The sequence below is a fragment of the Salmo salar genome, chromosome ssa12 (assembly GCF_905237065.1).
Source record: "Salmo salar chromosome ssa12, Ssal_v3.1, whole genome shotgun sequence".
Classification (NCBI taxonomy): domain Eukaryota; kingdom Metazoa; phylum Chordata; class Actinopteri; order Salmoniformes; family Salmonidae; genus Salmo; species Salmo salar.
In genome coordinates, this window is record NC_059453.1 from 49799801 (window position 1) to 49812046 (window position 12246).

The window sequence follows — 12246 nt, forward strand, 5'->3', positions numbered from 1 at the left end:
GCGTTGGACACGGACGGTCTACCGTGGTAGCGTTTCCCTTATTACTCGGGTAGATTACGACCAGCTAGGGACCCAGGCACGTGCCACTCACGCTCTGTTACGTCAAGTCATGTCGGCTGAAGATGAAGAGGACTTACTGTAGAGACGACCTTTTTACAGGTCTCCTCTTTTTTTTCTCTCCCTCTCGTTCGTTCACGGGAATGACAAACGAAAATGAGCTCGCCGCCACGCTTTAAATTGACATCTGCTCTCGGTGCAAGAAATTATATATTTTTTTATAGGATGACTTCTCACTTTATTGCGCCTGCTTATGTTGGAGAGGCTTCGACATACAGGCAGAGGAGTTTTATTAGTAGATGCATAACCGTATGGCGGCGTGTGCATTTATTGAACCTAGGTTTTCTCTGTTGGCGGAAGCTATAGGATTTCCCACGTCCTTATTTAAATGCAGGTGGCGCCGCGATTTGAAATGCCAGCGCGTTTCTCATCTGTTGTGGCCCCTCGTCCAGATGTTCTCCTTTTTAAAAATTCTTGCTTTTTCTTTCTATCTCCTCTCTCTCTCCCTCTCTCTCTCCCTCTCCCTCTCTCTCTCCCTCTCCCTCCCCCCCTCTCTCGGCCTCCGCCCCCCTCTCTCGCGCCCCCCTCTCTCGCGCCCCCTCTCTCTCGCCCCCTCTCTCTCGCGCCCTCTCTCTCCCCTCTCTCTCTCGCGCCCCCTCTCTCTCTCCCCTCTCTCTCTCGCTCTCTTTCCCCCTTTCTCTCGCGCTCTCTTTCCCCCTTTCTCTCGCTCTCTTTCGCTCTCTCTCCACAGCATATTCATCTTGTCCAGGCTTTCATTTGTGGAAATTGGATGACACAAACTCCCCTGAACCTCGCTGCTACCAGAGCTATGGTTTGCAATTCCACCGGCTAGCTTTTAGGGTTGTCTGATTGTGTGCATTTTTCCGAACCAAAACACTTCCCCCTAAATCTCCCTCCAATGTACACGCATGGACACACACATACACACAGTCATTTGTTAACTGACCGTACTACCTCCATGTGTTCTTGGGGACTAATTGACACACAGGCCAACCCCTCAAATCACTCCCCGAGGAAAACCGAAGATAAGGGAAGGAAGAATTGACTTATTATTCCTTCCCTCTTTCTCTTCCATTTTAGATTTTCTCTATATCTCATGTTTTTGTTCCTCCCTCCCTCACGGCTCTTCGTCCCTCCCGCCATCGTCTCTCTCGTCTTTCCCAATTCGGTTCGGTCATAAAATAACCCTCTGCCGACACTTTCATAGTCTATGTGAAATTAAGCCGGGCCTCTGAGAGTTGCCGCACACATTTTGCGTAATCAGCATTTACAGGAAAACTAATGTCCCGGTATCGCCGGAACATGATTGGTCTGTCAAGCAGCGCTGAGATGGGCCAACTCAAACTCTCTGCTATCATTGGCACTAGAAGTCACCCACAAGGGGAAAAAAAGTCGATCCATTACTTCCACCTCCCCGTCAATCAATCCCCCATCCCTCCTCTCCCATCAATCCCCCTACCCTCCTCTCCCATCAATCCCCCATCCCTCCTCTCCCATCAATCCCCCATCCCTCCTCTCCCATCAATCCCCCCATCCCTCCCCCCATCCCTCCTCTCCCATCAATCCCCCCATCCCTCCTCTCCCATCAATCCCCCCCATCCCTCCTCTCCCATCAATCCCCCCATCCCTCCTCTCCCATCAATCCCCCCATCCCTCCTCTCCCATCAATCCCTCCTCTCCCATCAATCCCCCATCCCTCCTCTCCCATCAATCCCCCATCCCTCCTCTCCCATCAATCCCCCATCCCTCCTCTCCCATCAATCCCCCATCCCTCCTCTCCAACCAACCAATCTCCCCCATCCCTCCCATCAATTCCCCCATCCCTCCCATCAATTCCCCCATCCCTCCCATCAATCCCCCCATCCCTCCCATCAATCCCCCATCCCTCCCATCAATCCCCACCATCCTCTCCCATCAATCCCTCCATCCCTCCTCTCCCATCAATCCCTCCATCCCTCCTCTCCCATCAATCCCTCCATCCCTCCTCTCCCATCAATCCCTCCATCCCTCCTCTCCCATCAATCCCTCCTCTCCAATCAATCCCCCATCCCTCCTCTCCCATCAATCCCCCATCCCTCCTCTCCCATCAATCCCCCCTATCCCTCCTCTCCCATCAATCCCTCCTCTCCCATCAATCCCCCCATCCCTCCTCTCCAATCAATCCCCCATCCCTCCTCTCCAATCAATCCCCCCATCCCTCCTCTCCAATCAATCCCCCCATCCCTCCTCTCCAATCAATCCCTCCTCTCCCATCAATCCCCCCATCCCTCCTCTCCCATCATGGGCCCGGGAACGTTGGCTCAGACAATTAGAAGTTCCTTTGGTTTGGATGGGAAGCAGATCTTTAGGGGCTCCTGAGTGGCGCAGCGGTCTAAGGCACTGGTTTGATTCCAGGCTGTATCACAACTGGCCGTGATTGGGAGTCCCATAGGGCTGCGCACAACTTGCCCAGCATCATCCGGGTTTGGCCGGGGTAGGACGTCGTTGTAAATAACAATTTGTTCTTAACTGACTTGCCTAGTTAAATGAAGGTTAAATAAATAAAAATATATTTTTTGCATTTAACTGCTGGGTGTGGATGACTGGGTTGGGTTGGCGAGATAGCGAGAGAAGCTTTGGCTGGAGTGGAAATGGGAATTGTATTGTTGGAACCGCAACAACAATGACAACAACAACAGCAATTAATCTCTCTGAGACGTGTGCAGTATACTTTTGTCTCGTCTCGATCCATCTCATTCTTTAATTTCCCTTTTTTTTCTAGCTTGCATTGTTCTCTACATTCCCGATGGAGCATAATGACCATGAATCATAATTTTTACTCAACCTCCCTCAGGGTAGCAAACATGTTTTGGCCATCAGAGAGCTGCGGATCTGCCACAGAGTAACTGAGAACCATACCTTGGTGCTATTGACAGAATAAGGGCCTAATTAGGAGAAGAGGGGGATGCTGGGTAGTTTGCTGATACTGCATGCAACGGGGAGGCCTGGGAGGGAGCAGACCTGGATACAAATTGTGTGGCGTCAATAGAAGTGTGCCACCTCTGGGGATTTTCTCAGCAGACCTTCTCCAAACCCCTGACTATACTGTTGAACATGTGAAATATTAACATGCTCGATGTTGTGTGTCTCTTAATTCATCGCAGTGTGACTCGCGTTATTGTACCGTGCGTTGTGTAATACCCCTGAAGCTCTCGCTAGCTATCACCCTTCATAATTGAATCAAGTCACGGATATGCCCTACAGGCCTGAGTTTGTCATTTATTCATCTGGGGTGGTTGAATGTCGTCTTGACTTTTGTCTAAACTTGGCAGTGTATCTCGTGTGCTTTCAGGTTCCCCGGCTGATGCATAATCAATAGGTAATGTTCCATCGCCTCTCATAATGTGTTTTTTTTTGTTGCCTTGCAGGGCTCCTACCAATGCCGCTGTGGATGATGCTCTGGATGACAGCTCCGAACGCAGAGAAAAGGACACCGGATCAATAGGAGCTTTCCCCCCCTTCCCTCGGCCAATCCATTCTCCTTCCAGGGGAATATAGCTAAACACAAACAGAGCCGGACTAGGTGCTGGAGTGAACCCACCTCCCCCATCCCTTCCCCCAGCCTTGCCTCCCGCAAGTCCCAGATATGTGGCCCATACAGAGGTCACTCGCTGCCCCTCGTCTGGGGAACCTGCTCCTTCTTGGGGTACTGGTCCTCTTGGTAGGCCCATCCCAAACAGGAGGCCAACCCCAGGCCTTCAAAACCTTCTACCCGGACGATTGGGGACTGACACACCTAGCCATCCACAACAAGACGGGCGAGGTCTACGTCGGCTCGGTCAACTGGATCTTCAAGCTCTCCAGCAACCTCACCAAGCTGCGGAGCCACATGACGGGCCCTGTGGTGGACAATGAGAAGTGCTACCCCCCGCCCAGCGTCCAGTCCTGCCCCCACGACCTGGCCCAGACCAGCAATGTCAACAAGCTGCTGCTCATTGACTACGCCCAGAACCGGCTCATCGCCTGCGGGAGCACCTCCCAGGGCATCTGCCAGTTTTTAAGGCTGGACGACCTGTTCAAGCTGGGCGAGCCGCACCACCGCAAGGAGCACTACCTGTCCAGCGTGGCCGAGTCCGGCACCATGTCCGGGGTCATCATCACCTCCCCGCATGGCCCCGCCAGCAAGCTCTTCATCGGCACGCCCATCGACGGCAAGTCTGAGTACTTCCCCACGCTCTCCAGCCGCAAGCTGATGGCCAATGAGGAGAACGCCGACATGTTCAGCTTCGTCTACCAGGACGAGTTTGTCTCCTCGCAGCTAAAGATCCCTTCGGACACTCTCAGCAAATTCCCCGCCTTCGACATCTATTACATCTACAGCTTCAGCAGCGAGCAGTTTGTCTACTACCTGACCATGCAGCTGGACACTCAGCTCACCTCGCCAGATGCCTCCGGCGAACAGTTCTTCACCTCCAAGATCGTCCGTCTCTGCGTGGATGACCCTAAGTTCTACTCGTACGTAGAGTTCCCCATTGGCTGCACCAAGGATGGTGTGGAGTACCGCCTCATCCAGGACGCTTACCTCAGCCGGCCCGGGAAGCAGTTGGCCGACTCTTTAAGCATTTCCGAAGATGAGGACATCCTGTTCACGGTCTTCTCCCAAGGCCAGAAAAACCGGGCCAAACCACCCAAGGAGTCGGCCCTGTGCCTGTTCACGCTGCGCCGCATCAAGGAGAAGATCAAGGAACGCATCCAGTCCTGCTACAGGGGAGAGGGAAGGCTGTCGCTGCCCTGGTTGCTCAACAAGGAGCTGGCCTGCATCAACTCGGTGAGTCCTGCGACCCTCGTAACGCCACTCATCTCGATCTGATTCTCTGATTCAATTCACTGCCCTTCAATTCTGATATGTCAGATATGTCACTCACATTAAATTCACTTTGATTCTTATTATTCACCATGCTCTTTTCAGAGAGCATTGAACAAAAGGCCTAAGCTCTGTAATGGCTGACCTTGTGGTCTCACTGGAGATCTGTCAAACTTGAGGAGACCGTAGTTACAACCACCCTGCAATTATCAGGGTTTTGCTTCAGACAGTGGTGATGAATACATGGGTCTTCCTCAACACGCCTCTGCCATGATGCTGGCATTTAGCTTTAGTCCCCTTCCACCACTTCTCCCTGGGGCCATCTGTAGACCAGTCGTAATTAGAGAGGAAGTGCTGAAGCGTCGTGACTCTGAGCCTGGTTCTCACTCTCTTCCTGGAACCACTGAGTGCTTTGATTTAGTCCAACAGAGATATCATTAGCCCAGTCCCCAGGATTTGTGAAATGTCACTCAAATGACACACACACACACATTCATTGAGAGAGGGTTGATCGCATGATGTCTGCAGTACTAGGCCCCTCGGGGAAGACAGAGGCTTGGCTGGGTTTCTCCTACTGATCTACGGTGCATGGCCGCACATGCTTTAGAGAGCACACACCCCGCACCAGGCTGAGATAAACGAAATACACAGGCCTCAGTCCACATCTCTGTCGCTCTCCGTCGCCCTCTTTTGCCTCCCTTCTCTCTCCCCATCTCCCTTCTCTTATCCCTTCTCTTCCTTCTTGTCTCTTCCCAACAGTCATCCCGCTTTCTCTCCCTCGCCATGTTCTTTCTCTCCCTCCCCATTCTTTCTCGCTCGGACTCCCCCTCCATTTATCCATCTGCAGTCGACTTCTACTTATTTCCTTTGTCGCTCGCTCACTCACTTACTCAGCCTGTTAGCTGGCGTTCTCAACCTCTCGCTCTCGCTCTCTCTTTCATTCTTTCCCTCTTTTTTGTGCTCTCCCCCCCTTTCTTAGTCTCTACCACTCTAATGATTAGTTCTTTGATATAGCATTCTTATTAAACAGCGGCATGGCCCAGCTTAGTGACAGGTGCTACATGCTAATGAAGGCCCTTCTACAGCTGTACGTCGTACACATAATGGACTACGAATGAGTACAGCAGGAGCAACAGCAGGTTACTCTTTATTACAGTTCATTACCAAGAGTGCACAGGTGCTTGAAAGAAAGGGATGTAGAGATTGGGAAAGGAGGCTGCCGAAAAGCCTGGTCGAGTTGCTCCGTCTGTCGTTTCTAAACATTGAGAGCGGAGAAAAAAAAAGAGGGATTTGTGAATGGCCCAGTTGAGGCACTCAGGGGGGTCACCTCGCTCCTCCTCAGCTACAGTCGATTTCCTGTCGTCGTGTTGGGCCTTTCTTTCTCAACTCTTCTCCCCGTGAGTGTTAATTTGTTTACAGACATATTCAATCAATCCTTATCCCAGTCTGCTGTCCCCACATGCTTCAAGAGGGCCACCGTTGTTCCTGTTCCCAAGAAAGCGAAGGTAACTGAGCTAAATGACTACCGCCCTGTAGCACTCAATTCCGTCATCATGAAGTGCTTTGAGAGACTAGTCAAGGACCATATCACCTCCACCCTACCTGACACCCTAGACCCACTCCAATTTGCTTACCGCTACAATAGGTCCACAGACGACGCAATCGCCATCACACTGCCCTAACCCATCTGGACAAGAGGAATACCTATGTAAGAATGCTGTTCATCGATTACAGCTCAGCATTTAACACCATAGTACCCTGCAAACTCGTCATTAAGCTCGAGACCCTGGATCTCGACCCCGCCCTGTGCAACTGGGTCCTGGGCTTCCCGACGGGCCGCCCCCAGGTGGTGAGGGTAGGTAACATCATCTCCACCCCGCTGATCCTCAACACTGGGTCCCCACAACGGTGCGTTCTCAGTTCTCTACTGTACTCCCTGTTCACCCACGACTGCGTGGCCATGCACGCCTCCAACTCAATCATCAAGTTTGCAGACGACGCTACAGTGGTAGGCTTGATTACCAACAACGACGAGACGGCCTACAGGGAGGAGGTGAGGGCCCTCGGAGTGTGGTGTCAGGAAAACAACCTCTCACGCAAAGTCAACAAAACAAAGGAGATGATCGTGGACTTCAGGAAACAGCAGAGGGAGCGGCCCCCTATCTACATTGACAGGACAGTAGTGGAGAGTTTTAAGTTCCTCGGCGTACACATCACGGACAAACTGAAATGGTCCACCCACACAGACAGCGTGGTGAAGAAGGCGCAGCAGCGCCTCTTCAACCTCAGGAGGCTGAAGAAATTCGGCTTGTCACCAAAAACACTCACAAACTTTTACAGATGCACAATCGAGAGCATCCTGTCGGGCTGTCACCGCCTCCTACGGCAGCTGCTCCGCCCACAAACGCAAGGCTCTCCAGAAGGTAGTGCGGTCTGCACAACGCATCACCGGGGGCAAACTACCTGCCCTCCAGGACACCTACACCACCCGATGTCACAGGAAGGCAAAAAAGATCATCAAGGACAACAACCACCTGAGCCACTGCCTGTTCACCCCGCTATCATCCAGAAGGCGAGGTCAGTTCAGGTGCATCAAGCTGGGCCCGAGAGACTGAAAAACAGCTTCTATCTCAAGGCCATCAGACTGTTAAACAGTCATCACTAACATTGAGTGGCTGCTGCCAACATACAGACTCAACTCCACCCACTTTAATAATTGGTCAAATTGATGTAATCAATTTATCACTAGCCACTTTATATTATATGTTTACTTACCCTACATTACTCATCTCTTATGTATATACTGTACGCTCTAGCATCTACTGCATCTTGCCATCTGATGTAATTAAATGTATCACTAGCCACTTTAAACAATGACACTTTATATAATGTTTTCATACCCTACATTACTCATCTCATATGTATATACTGTACTCTATACCATCTACTGCATCTTGCCTATGCCGTTCGGCCATCACTCATTTATATATTTTATGTACATATTCGTATTCATTCCTTTACACTTGTGTGTATAAGGTAGTTGTTGTGAAATTGTTAGGTTATATTACTTGTTAGATATTACTTCATGGTCGGAACTAGAAGAACAAGCATTTCGCTACACTTGCGTTAACACCTGCTAACCATGTGTATGTGACAAATACATTTGATTTGACCATTTTGGAAATGGGCAATGGTTCTCCGTGTGCAAATGTGTCCTCACAAATAGCGTTTACACAGGAGAACTATTATCCAAAGCCAGTTTCCATGTGATATTCTCTCAAGTAACACCCCACAATCTGCTTAGTCAGCCAGTCGGTCACAAACCATTCCACACTGACTCATTCTGGATTCCCGCTTTTGAAGCCCACTCGTTGCCACAGCTCCCCAGCCCTGGTGGGAACGGTGATGTAAGGGCTGCTGTGTTCAGCCGATTGGATGGCCCTTGATCCCGTGGTGACGCCAGGTCAGGCTTGAGGACTCATTGAGTATAAGTAATCGTGTAAGCACAGGTCTTGGAACAGTGTTCCCCTCCCCCACTCGCTTAACCTTAGCCTTTGAAAACTGACCTTAGATCAGTGTCTGGGGATGATTTCGGCCCGTTGCTCCGTGAGGGTGTAGATGAGGTCAGCAGTTGACCCTGGTGTAGAGCGGCTGGGAGGCGAGGCGGATGGAGGCAGGCCATTGGCCAGCTGAAGGGTGCAACCTATCATGATGAATTGTCTCCTGTACTGTCAGCTCCCCTCATTACCCCTGTAAATGGACTGTGACGTGTGTGTGTGTGTGTGTGTGTGTGTGTGTGGAAAGCTCACATAGGTTCACTGTTGTAGATATTTATTATGTAATTTTGTTCTATATATTGTACACACACACACACACAACTAGCTGAAGCGACCTCGGGCAGTGGCGGTGTTCTCGGGCCCTCATCTCATCTGTCTGAGGTTTATTAGTGATGCTATGACCTTCATCTCATCTGTCTGGTTTATTAGTGACGCTATGACCTTCATCTCATCTGTCTGAGGTTTATTAGTGATGCTATGGCCCTCATCTCATCTGTCTGGTTTATTAGTGATGCTATGACCCTCATCTCATCTGTCTGGTTTATTAGTGATGCTATGACCTTCATCTCATCTGTCTGAGGTTTATTAGTGATGCTATGACCCTCATCTCATCTGTCTGGTTTATTAGTGACGCTATGGCCCTCATCTCATCTGTCTGAGGTTTATTAGTGATGCTATGACCTTCATCTCATCTGTCTGGTTTATTAGTGATGCTATGACCTTCATCTCATCTGTCTGAGGTTTATTAGTGATGCTATGGCCCTCATCTCATCTGTCTGAGGTTTATTAGTGACGCTATGACCTTCATCTCGTCTGTCTGGTTTATTAGTGATGCTATGACCTTCATCTCGTCTGTCTGGTTTATTGGTGATGCTATGACCCTCATCTCGTCTGTCTGGTTTATTAGTGACGCTATGACCCTCATCTCATCTGTCTGAGGTTTATTAGTGATGCTATGACCCTCATCTCATCTGTCTGGTTTATTAGTGATGCTATGACCTTCATCTCGTCTGTCTGGTTTATTAGTGATGCTATGGCCCTCATCTCATCTGTCTGAGGTTTATTAGTGATGCTATGACCCTCATCTGTCTGGTTTATTAGTGATGCTATGGCCCTCATCTGTCTGAGGTTTATTAGTGATGCTATGGCCCTCATCTCATCTGTCTGGTTTATTAGTGATGCTATGGCCCTCATCTCATCTGTCTGGTTTATTAGTGATGCTATGGCCCTCATCTGTCTGGTTTATTAGTGATGCTATGGCCCTCATCTGTCTGGTTTATTAGTGATGCTATGGCCCTCATCTCATCTGTCTGAGGTTTATTAGTGATGCTATGGCCTTCATCTGTCTGGTTTATTAGTGATGCTATGGCCCTCATCTCATCTGTCTGAGGTTTATTAGTGATGCTATGACCCTCATCTCATCTGTCTGGTTTATTAGTGATGCTATGACCCTCATCTGTCTGAGGTTTATTAGTGACGCTATGACCTTCATCTCATCTGTCTGGTTTATTAGTGATGCTATGACCCTCATCTGTCTGAGGTTTATTAGTGATGCTATGACCTTCATCTCATCTGTCTGGTTTATTAGTGATGCTATGACCCTCATCTCATCTGTCTGGTTTATTAGTGATGCTATGACCTTCATCTCATCTGTCTGGTTTATTAGTGATGCTATGACCCTCATCTCATCTGTCTGAGGTTTATTAGTGATGCTATGACCCTCATCTCATCTGTCTGAGGTTTATTAGTGATGCTATGTCCATCCACTGGGAGTAGATCCATAGAAACCATTTCTCCACAGAGAGGGAGGGAGCGAGACAGAGGTGGGTAGAGTGGGAGAGAGAAATAGAGGGGGAGCGCAAGTGGGTGGAGGATTGGGAGAGTGTTGGGGGGGGGTGGAGAGGTGAAGAAATGGCAGTGGTGAAAAAAGTACCCAGTTGTCATACCTGAGTAAAAGTAAAGATACCTTAATAGAGAACGACTCAAGTAAAAGTGAGTCACCCAGCAAAATTCTACTAGAGTAAAAGTCTAAACGTTTTTGGTTTAAAATATTCAAAAGTAAATGGAATCGCAAAAATATGCTAAAGTATTGAAAGTAAAAGTGTAAAGAATTTAAAATTCCTTATATTAAGCAACCCAGACGGCACGATTTTCTTGTTTTCTAAATTTTACGGATGGCCAGGGGCACACTACAACAGTCAAACATGATTTACAAACGAAGCATGTGTGTTTAGTGAGTCCGCCCGATCAGAGGCTGTAGGGGTGACCAGGGATGTTGTCTTGATTATTGTGTGAATTAGACAATTTTCCTGTCCTGCTAAGCATTCAAAATGTAACGCACTTTTGGGTGTCAGGGAAAATGTAAGGAGTGAATAGTACACTATTTTCATTAGGAAGGTAGTGGAGTAAAATAAAAAGTTGTCCAAAAATATAAATAGTAAAGTACAGATGTCCCAAAAACACTACTTAAAGTAGTACTTTAAAGTATTTTTTACTTAAGTACTTTACACCATTGAGAAATAGTGAGTTGGAGAGAACGAGAGAGCGAGAGAAATAGCTACAGGAAGAGAAAGGAGACATGCCTTTTCAGGCTATATCTGCTGAGAAAAGGGGGACGAGGAGAAGTGGATATTGCAGATGGAGAGAAAGGAAATGCGAAAGCTTGAGAAGCTAGCTACAGAAAGCCTGTGCTGCCCATGTGTCTGCTAGTACCAACAGCCACAGAGCAGGAGGAGATGATTTGAACAGAATGCTCCAGCACCAATAATATCAGTGTCAGTCACCCTGGCGCTGGGCTGTCACCGTCACTGCTGAGCCTTTCCGTCATCCGCTGGCTTTTCACAGGGAGGCGCTTTCTACCGCTGCTCCTGACCCTCCGCGCCAGCTGGTGGCTGGCAGTATGCCAGATAACGCTCACCGTCTTCAGGTGACATCTTGACATTCACGCCGTCAGGAAGTGAATAGGAGGAGAATAGAACAGTGGAGGATGTCCGTTAGTATTGGCGCCGTAGTGATTTGTGGGTGGTGTGTGTAGTGTTTGGGCGTGGTGTGTGTAGTGTTTGGGCGTGGTGTGTGTAGTGTTTTGGGGGTGGTGTGTGTAGTGTTTTGGGGGTGGTGTGTTTTGGGGGTGGTTTGTGTAGTGTTTTGGGGGTGGTTGTGTGTGTGTGTGTGTGTGTGTCGTCTTAGTGAGATTGAGATGCTGAGTGACCCGTACTAAGCAGGACATGTGCTATACTATGCAGGATGCCTACTCACAGCACTATTGAACTCAACTGGTATCTCTTCAAAGTAAGAGCGGCTGTGAATCTCCAACTCCCCCCATGCATCTAGCCTCGGGAGTTTGATAGTGTTGCAGGCTAGCCTTTTTATCTGTTAAACTACTTCCGTCCTCCGCCGCTTCTTAGAGCCCATACAAAAGACAAGTTGGACTGTGTCCCAAATGGCACCCTATTCCTGATGTGGAGCACTACTCTTGACAAGAGCTGGTTCAAAAGTCGCACACTACGTGGGGAATAGGGTTGCGTTTGGGCCGCACTTAGGAGCCGCCGCCACTACACTGATCTACATGAAGATATGCCTAGATACTGAAGGCTTTGTTGGGCCTATCAGCTAATAACATTATTCCATTTCATGTAACTACGCTTATTCCATACAGGGGGGGGAAATACAATTGAGTTTAGTCAAGTCGACTCTGCGATATCAGTTTGAGAATCAACTGTGTGCTCAAATACTACATTTGAAACACTTAATCTGTGCTTGATTGAGATT

At 49.0% G+C, this 12246-nt stretch overlaps 1 protein-coding gene across 4 annotated transcripts in view; it reads left to right on the top strand.

Moving 5' to 3' along the window:
* Positions 1-12246, top strand: part of LOC106565213 (plexin-A1) — a 259984-nt gene that overhangs the window by 37968 nt on the left and 209770 nt on the right. For all 4 annotated transcript variants that reach the window (XM_014132076.2, XM_014132080.2, XM_014132077.2 and 1 more), the window contains exon 2: positions 3486-4885. In XM_014132076.2, the coding sequence (XP_013987551.1) occupies positions 3704-4885 (1182 nt within the window). In that variant the 5' untranslated portion in view covers positions 3486-3703. The remainder of the gene's footprint in view (positions 1-3485; positions 4886-12246) is intronic.